Raw genomic sequence first — 10,025 nt, forward strand, 5'->3', positions numbered from 1 at the left:
AACGTGATGTTTGCCACATATATAGACATCGGAGGCAGAATTTGGACGCGAAAATTCCCACTCTTTTTATCGATAAACATAAGCTTTCGGTAAATTCGTCGATAAAGTCAGTAAGTGAAATAATGGACGGGAAAATTCCCGCTCTTTTTACCGACGAACATAAACCTTCAATAAATTCGTCGATAAGTTACATATACATTACCAACGACCAAAAGCCTTCGATAAATCTATCTATAACGTGCATTTCACTTACTGATGAATTTATCGAAAATTTTTAACCATCAATAAAATAATTCAAAATTCGTAAAAAATTTATCAGTAAATTCATCAATAATGAAAATTTACCGACAAATATATATCCATCGATAAAAATCATCGATAATATTAATAATTTTCGAATTCCACGACACAATAATTTCTCCATTCTCTTGCATTGAGCCGCATTTACTTATATATTGTATTTGCAGTTTAGACATATAAGCTTAAGAATTATTGTTTTTATTTGCGTATTTGTTAATTATATTATTTATTGAGTTATTATTTTTTATGAAATCTTTTATAATTTCCATTTTTTTTAATTTTATACCGATTAAAAACAAACTAATTTAAATTATATATAAATATAAATTTCACTCTAGTTTTAGTTAAACTTAACTCCATTTTAAATTAACAAAAAAAACTAATTTATAATATATACATGGTGCAAATTTCATTTAGTCATGAGATTATTTCTATTTTTTTTTTTTTACTTTATGTGAGATCGCTTCTGGTTTTCACGCTCAATAAAAAAGCGTGAGAAAAGATTAATATGCTATAATCTTTTAAGAGAATAGTGATTTTGTATAAAAGAAAATTGAAAAGTAAATTTTAATTTGGTTTGAAAGGTGGATCAAACACATCCTTTTCTCCTAGTTTTGCATTTTGGGATTTGAATTTTGATCAAAGCTAAAATTTTGCGATACTAAAAGGTAAAAATCTGCATAAACAAACGTAGCAGAGACATGCAAACTCTGCAAAATCTGGTTACCCCTGGATTTATATACAATCCCCTCAACTCTAATTCATCTCGCTTAATTAGATTTACAGTTTCCGAACAAACAATAGAATACAACAAGGTCGATAAACAAGGAAAAGAAAAAGAAAAAGAGAGTGAATGATGAGAAACATAGTAAGATGTTCCCTTTGTGAACTCTATTCTATGATAGATAGAAAATCATAGAATTGCAAACCAAATCATAAGTTATTACGGTAGCTGACTCTGTTGTTGTTGTTGCGTTTCTTGAGGTTGTTGAAGATGGGTTTCCATTTCTTTCTCTGATTTCTCAGTAGCCACGTGGTGTTGGAGGCTTTGCTGAAAATGGCTGGGAAGTGGAGGAGAAACAGAGGAGGCTTTGGGGGTGGCCAAGAATGTGGGTTTCTCATCTCCAGCCATAATGACCAGAATCTTATCCTCGTACACCATAACAGATTCCTTGTTCTCAGAATCACCCTGTTTCTGACCGCCGCCATTCTCCATGTTCCTTTCACCGTTTTCTTGGTTCTCCAAAGCACCAGAAATTTTCCAGTAGGAGCAAGCCAAGATCAAGAGAGCGAAGGCTATGAGACCAAGCATGGCGGCGAGTCCTCCGAACAAGTACGGAACGGGAGAGTGCCACGTGGGGTGCGGCGGGGGAGTGGTTAATGATGACGTGGCGGCTGTGGGTGCGGTTGAAGTTGAGGTTGTTGTGGTGGGTATGCTCCTCATTGTAGGTAAACTCAGAAAATGAATAGAGTGTGTGAGGGTTTTGGTTTTGGAAGATAGGTAGATGTTGCGTAGAATAAAGGTTAGAAGGTTAGGTTGTAAGGAAAGATTGAGGTTTGAGTGGTATTTATAAAGAGAAAGTAGTAAAGTGGGTCACGGACTTCACCCTGTTTTGTTGGTGCAAGATAGATAGATAGATATAACTTGCAGGGCAAGGGTGGTACTGCTTTAGGGTACCCTTAAAACTTGCATCAGCAGCCCAGGACTAGCATTTTTTTAGTGTTATTTAACTCTTTATACAGAGGGAGGAAGGAGAGCATGCATTTACAACAGAACTTTGTGCTCGATAATGATAGATACAATGCATGATGTCATATGGAGAGAACAATTTGCATTTGGGTCTGAAGAAATAATTAGATACAGTAATTGTTATGTTGCTTTTAGAGATTCTTAGTTTGTATTTAATATCCTCCACTAAGCAGAAATAATGCATTAAAAAGGGATATTATTTATGAAAGATTTTGAAGTTTTATGGAAGATATTAGAATGCTATCCAATGTAAGGCAACAGTGAAAGCGCACTTGGTGGTGTATGATTAGACCTGAGTACAATGAAAGTAGCGAGCATGATGAAGGAGGGATAAAAGAGAATAAACAATGTGGGGAAAGTGGAAACAAAGCTGCTGCGGTTTTCCTTTAGTATAATCATTTGCATTTTCGATTTGATATTTTGTGCCAAGAAATTAGGGTCCTTATCATCACTATTGATTATTCACTCTTGTTTCGGTGTAACTATGAAATTTAGGACTATGGGTCCCTGCACGAATATGCTTGAGGGGTATATTCCAATGAATAATCTGATGTGATGTAATATTAACCCTTATTCATCGCTCCACAGATGCACCAGATTATATATATCAAAGTTACATATGTAACAAAATGAAACCATAAAGAACCAACACAATTAATGGACGTGTTTACATGTATTGGAAATTGTTGGGGTCTGATACCACATGTTGGGAAAAAACGGTGAACCCACACAAATAATTTTATTCTTCAATCCATGGTGAGTTCACCGTTTTTTCCAACAGGTGGTATCAGACCCTAACAGTGGTATCAGAGCTGATGGTTCAAGACAGGACTCAGCCAAGTACGTTCTCCCATAATCAGGTGAGCCAGACAGGAGGTCAGTGGTCGCCGGAGGAATCATGAGAGGTGGGGAGAGCAAGTGAAAAGCTCAAGTGTTTGACCATGGATCGTGAAAAGAGGGCAAATGAGAAATGCTCCATGTTGACCATGGTGTACTCGAATGAAAAGACAAGACTTCCGCAGCGTGGGAGGAAGGTGACCATAGTCCTTTGTTTGAGAGAGGATGTTGGAGTGCAAACAAAGTCCCACATTGAGTGAAATAAGGACTGATCAAGGGTTTATATATACATAGATATCTCCAATGATTAGAGGTGTTTTGGAGTGGTACCAAAGACAAACCCATGAAGGCTTGGCCCAAAGCGGACAATGTTTTTCCATGTGTGGAGTTCTATGTGTGTGTGTCAAACCTCACGTTAGTGATAAAAAAAGACTTTGTAATAAAGATAAATATTTTTTATTTTAATTTTTTTTTATAAGAAATATGGTGATCTTGTTCTGCTTTTAAACGAAGTGAAACATGGTTGATTCGTTGCATTCAAAGTTTGAAGTAGGTCAAAAGGTTTCCTTTGGAGGGTTCTGAATCCGTGATATTCAGTTGGTGATTAGTTGTCGAAGTTAGCCACGATATCTTCCCATGGTCTCCATGAAAGGAGTGATTATTTATTGAACGGTACGAAAACAAATTTTATAAAATTCCTACCCGAATAAATCCTTTTAGTATATGATATTTAGCCTGTGCTCTATGAATATACTATTTATAGAGATGAAAAGAAGATGAAAGTGTGAAATACGAAACATGATGTAAATTTTCAACGATAAAGTTTCCAGGTTTTTCAGAAATGATTTGTGAAAAAGCTGTAAAATAATAGATTGTTAAAAAACGCAATAGATTATTATTTTATGTTTGTATGATTAATAAAATTATAAATTATACGATAAACTTTTCAATAATGATCAATTTAATACTTCATTAATATATACTTTTATATTATAGTGAAATAAATTAATAATAAATAAATAAAATAAAATAATTTAATGTTTACTAATATACGTTTTATATAACATATATATTAAAAAATAAAAATATTAATATTAAAATAACAAATAAATTGATATAATTTAACTCATTTAAATTTTGATATTTTATTTGTTTTTATTTTGAGATGTAATTCTTATTTTAAAATTAAAAGTTTTATATTATTTAATTTATATTTTTATCTTCCAATTTTATCAATATAAACAATTTTTATCGATAGATAAATTATTCGTAAACTTTTACAAAACTTTCTCTTATTTTTCTTTATTTCTCACAATTTTTTTTTTCTTAATCTAAACAATTTTACTTTTATTTATTTATTTCTGAAATTCTCTTCTTTCCAGTTTTTCAAATGTATCTTTCAATCCAAACAGAAACTTAATCTAAACACAACCTTAAATCCATACACAAGCTTATATAAATCCAGAAAAAGGACAAAAAGGTAAACTACTTTCCAACCCTAGGTCCTACGTCATTCTCAATCCAACATCGTCTTCCTCTCTTCTTTTGGATTTCTTCCGTCATTGCACATCCCCAATCTACATTTTATACTTTGCGTAACTCACATCCAATTTTAAAATTCTATTAAATTGGTCTAAAATAATAACTTTATTACAAAAATAAATACGAGAATAGACAGATTTAAAAAGAAAAATTTACGAAAATAAGTAAGTTATAGAACTTGGTATAATTTCATATGAAGAAATAATGCATTTCCTAGACAATTTTATATTTATCATACTTGAAAAGTTGAAATCGTCGTGTTGTATAATCAATTACAAAAACACATAATCATAAGTTGAAGTGTTTCTATAATTTTAACGTTGCGAAACACATAATCATAAGTTGAAACAACTTCAAAATTAAATTCCGTGAAAGTAAACAACTTCAAAATTGAGAATATATGAAAATATGTCATTTTAACTTTTTATATATTACAAATATTTAAAATTGTCTAAAAGGTGCGGTTTCTTCATATTAATTCGTCTGAAAACTTCACAATTTACCTATTTTTATAAATTTTTTAAAACCTGTCTATAATAATAATATATTTGACAATTTTATCTATTCTGAAAAATCTTGTGATAGATATTATGGATGGACAAAGATATTTAACATTTTCGGTTTCTAACAAGTATTGTATAAGAAAAGTGCAATGAATAATATTAGTGGGAATATTTGTAAATGCAGCCGGGTGCTGTATTCGTAATTGCAATCATGGGATAGGGATAACTCGGTAGTGCTGCCATGCACCCAGATTTCATTTTTGGAAAAAGTTTCTCTAACAACTTTTTTTTTTTGACAACTTTTTGACGTGGTAGTTTGTGATTGGTTCGTTTCAAATATTTTTTAGAATAAATTCAAACATACCAATAAAATGGTGACATGTGTCCTGTTGTCAAAAAGTTGTTAAAAAAAAGTTGTTAAAATATCATTGTCCTTAATTTTTTTCAACATTTCTTTGTCTTTCCATGTTTTTTACCTCTTGTCGATAAAACATCACCATACAAAATTATATCGAATAATTTGGTTTGTTTCTTTAGATTATGTAGGGACAAAAACTACTGTAGGATTACTAAACTAGTTTCTATATAGTAATTAATTTGTTGTGGGAGTAAATTACAAGTGTTTAATATTAATCCTACTCAATAGTTTTGACAGGAGAATCATCGAGTCATATTCAGTCTCGTCCAGTGGCCATGATTTTGGGCATATGTAAATAAGGGTTTTGAATTTTGTGTATCTGAGAATTGAAATTAGCATATTCTCATTTGGTGCGCCACTATTGCCACCAAAACTGGGAGTGATATTATGCAATTCTTATTAGGACAATGATATTTTAACAACACTTTTTGACAATTTTTTTTACAACGGGACACGTATCATTATTTCATTCGTCTATTTGAATTTATTTTAAAAAAATATTTGAAACGGACCAATCATAAACTGCCACGTACGCGTTGTCAAAAAGTTGTCAAAAAAAGGGTTGTTAAAGAGATTTTTTCCTTCTTATTATTGGTATGGTGTTTTATAAAAAGCCAATGCTTATAACTTTTTTTTAACAACTTTTTGACAACAGGACACGTGTCATCATTTTATTGGTATGTTTAAATTTATCTTTTAAAAAATATTTGAAACAGACCAATCATAAACTGTCGTTATAAAAAAGTTATCAAAAAAAAATTGTTAAAGAGACTTTTTCTTTAGAAAACAAATGAGAGTGAAGATGTTGTGAGTGAGGAAGTCGAAGCTGGTGATGTGAAATGGTTGGCTGGGATATCTCTATCAATTGCCAATGTCTGCAACTTCAACAGTATTGCATATGTGTCCCACACTTTCATCACCTTCCAACGACAAAGGTACGAATTCAAAGGACCATCGTATCACCTCACTGTCCTTATTTGCTTCCATCACACAACTCTAAAACGTTATTTTAAAGAAGATTATGAAATATTACAATCCTATAAACTTGTGGATCTTTCCTTTTATATGATATTTAATTTTCACATTTTAACTTTACTTAATGTGATATTTACGTTTATATTTAGATTTTCCAATAGAACTCTTTCGTAAAATTATCTTATTTTCATTTGAAAGAAAACAAGTCAGAAACCATTTTCAATATTGCAAAACCCTTTTTCGAAACAGAAGAAACACAGAAGCGTGACACAAAAGGAGGAATGCTGAGACAACTAATGACAAGTGAAGATTTTAGCGGATCCAAACATGTCCTACACCTATTTTTTTTATGATGCGAACTGATTTTGGTGATTATTGTTAATCAGTTTCGGATTGACAAAAGAAAAAAAACATCTTTTCAGAAAGCTTGAAGCATATGTGCTACGCACAACTTGCTTTTATTTTATTTTTATATTAATATACTTAATTAGCTTATATATTTCTCTATATTCCTTTTCTCTCTTTAATTTATAAAACAAATCTCCTTGCGAGTGCTTTTGCTTTTCATATTTATTTTCCTCTTCTCTATTTCATAAAATTCCTTGCAATTTACTAACAATTCCAAGTTCGCTTATCTTATATCTATTTACTAACATATTTATTTCCTACTACTTATTTTTATAGAATACAATTTGTTTTAGCTAATCGTGACAGGAGATATAACAATACAACAACTAAATTTATTAATATGTTTGGATGAGAAATTTTAATAGGGTATTTTTTTTTTAGAATTTGAAATATTTTATAGCAAAATGTGTTATTTGTGTAAGGAATTTTTAAAGAAATTTAAATTCTAAAATTTCATTAAATTATTTGGATTGTTTGAAATTAGATAAATTCAAATTCAATAGTAAAAATTTGAAATTATTCATATTCTTTGCTCTTTGTAGTTTTTATTGAATTCTTCATAAGTTAATTTTGACTTAGGTAAGATCAAGTTAGTTTAGGTTTAGATTGAGCCGAGCTGATTTGGACAAAGTAAACTTCGAGTTAGTCCAAACCTAAATTCAATAAAATTGGTTTAAGTTCAAGTCAAGTTGATTTTGTTTAGATTTAAGTCAAGTTAAGATAACCTAAACTAAGATCAAACTGAAATGACCCGAGTTGAGGTTGATTTAATTAGTCTTAAACATTAGCATTCAATAAATTTGAATTTCCTTATCCATAAAAACATTAAAAAAATTGAAATAAGATCAACTCAAATTTAATATTTTCAAAATTGTAAAATTTCATATGCAAACACAAGAGAAGTATGTAGCATAAATATTTTTCCAATCTGTTTACAAGAAATAAAAATATAATAAAAAATGACAACAATGATTATAAGAGAAAACATAAATATTTGTACTAAAATCAAATATAAATATTTTTTCAATATGTACAATAGTTTCACATCACTTAGGAGTCGAGATTAAAGGCAGTTTAAATACTTTTTCGTCCTTCTACATTTCAAAGTCGTTTTTAAGGAAAAAGTTGTGACGGAGTTTCAGACTCCAAGTGGGCAATACCTTATATGTGCGGTGATTTATACTAGCAATGACAGGCGACAAACTTAAAATGGAAACATTAGAACATTTGGCATCCATCATGCGGCTGCGGTGAAACTTTTCCTCAATCTCACTCTTTTATGTTCACCACCCGCAATTGAGAATTTCCATCCTTTCACAACGGGGGTAGCCTGAGCTTACATCCCAAAGGGGATTTTCATCTTAAAGCTCATATATGATCCAGGTCAGTATTCACAGCCAAGATAAAAAGGGTTTTTACATGTTGTTTGCTACACCTTGGACAAGCCGAATTTAGATTGGTACTATACCTACCCCCATACACGGCGAACTCTTTTAACACGCTAACACGTTAAGTACTATATTCAGAGCTCGATTTGTGAATTTAAAAATGGTTTCTACAACATCGGTCGCCTTGAATCTAAAAACGAGAACACCCTATCACTAAAAGAGCAGGAGAAGGTGGTAAGCTTATAACAAAATTTGAGTCTAAAAACGGGAACACCCTATCATAAAATTTGAAGGTAGACATCAACTCGGCTACCTCGCCTCATTCACAAACTTAGAGAAATAGAAGAAACCATACATTAATGCCCTATAGTTACCTATAAAGTTATCACTAGCTTGGTAAGTCAGCAAAATAGAACAGAGTTTACCTAAGTCGACAATACGGAATAAAGCATGCCTAAGCCGACAACACAAAACAAAACTTGCCTAAGTAGATAGCACAAAACAAAACTTGTCTAAGTCGACAACATAAAACAAAGATTGCCTAAGTCAATATTATAAGGCAAATCCTTCCTAAGTTGGCAACGCAAAGCTTGATAATCAACATAAGATCTTGCCTAAAGCCAACAATTCATAAGTGCATAAGATAGTGTCCACGGTCAAAGACGACCACTTATAACTCGACCTAACTATCAATCCACCTGCAAAACCTTAAAAGTTAAGCACAACTCGACTAGAGGGCTGACCATAATCACAATAAGCACCTCTCACACGATAATCAAACTCTCGAGACTCAAGACTTATATACATATCTGATCCAACAAATATGCTAAGTCATATGGCCCAACAAGGATCATTAATTATGCTTTGTTAACCTAAATTGGTTAGAGAATATTCTGAAATATATTTGTTGATGTAGATATTCATATTTTAATCCTATATGTGATTAAATCTCAGTACTTTAATTATATCGTAGTATTTCGTAATATCACGTATTTATAAAATATTTAGTAAATCAGGTAAGGTGTCACATTATCACTATTAGTTTGCTAATCATCATATATACAATAAATCATTATATTTGTCAATGTTATATGATATTCCCTTTATATTATCAGTTTTATCGTATGAGTCATAGGATCCAAAAACCTTATAAACACACATAGTATTTTCACTAAAAAATACAAGTCACTCATATTCATTTTCTTTTATTCAAAAGATCTAAACTTTCTTATTGACTTGAGTTCAGATAATCTTTTACAAGTAAATATCTCCCTGCGTTTCAACCCTTAGTAGTGCACATCAAAATTTTTCAATCCATTTGACAAAAATTTATATTTAGGATCTCAACAAAAATAAATATAATAAGAGAATAAGATCAAATGTCCAAATAGGTAATTACAATCATTCAATAAATAAAAAACAATATATAACTCTTCAAAATTTGAATAATGATGAAAAAAAAACTAAAATAAACTAACAATATGAAACTAATTTCTTCACATCACAGGCTGTCAATTACGATATTCCAACTACTAAAATAAAAAACAATATAATATAAATCTATTATCAATTTTTCACTTCGATCTAATGGTAAAAAAATTAAAATTTGACTTAAACTATCTAGTTATGTGAACCATTTTTTTTCTCTTATTTTGTGCCAGAACTAAAACACTTTTTAAAATAAATTATTTTAATACTCGAATATAAATATTCCCACATTTAATATTCTTTATTCTAATAAAACAGGCTTAATTATTATTTATCTTATTTGATGATTGATTTCATATATTCTATTTACCTTGGTTGGTTAGTTAGTGTCATTTTATACTGCAACGAGAACATTTTTTTTTTGGGTATCAAGCAATGTCTACTTTAAAACGTCATTTTTTTTATTTATTACATCA

General features: G+C 30.6%; 1 protein-coding gene across 1 annotated transcript; it reads right to left on the reverse strand.

Annotated features, from left to right (window-relative positions):
* Positions 1 to 1,034: 1,034 nt before the first annotated feature.
* Positions 1,035 to 1,989, reverse strand: LOC106761502 (protein GLUTAMINE DUMPER 2). Its single transcript, XM_014645059.2, has one exon. The coding sequence runs from the start codon at positions 1,742 to 1,744 to the stop codon at positions 1,244 to 1,246; it is 501 nt and encodes a 166-aa protein (XP_014500545.1). The 5' UTR covers positions 1,745 to 1,989; the 3' UTR covers positions 1,035 to 1,243.
* Positions 1,990 to 10,025: the final 8,036 nt, after the last annotated feature.

The sequence above is a fragment of the Vigna radiata genome, chromosome 5 (assembly GCF_000741045.1).
Source record: "Vigna radiata var. radiata cultivar VC1973A chromosome 5, Vradiata_ver6, whole genome shotgun sequence".
NCBI lineage: Eukaryota > Viridiplantae > Streptophyta > Magnoliopsida > Fabales > Fabaceae > Vigna > Vigna radiata.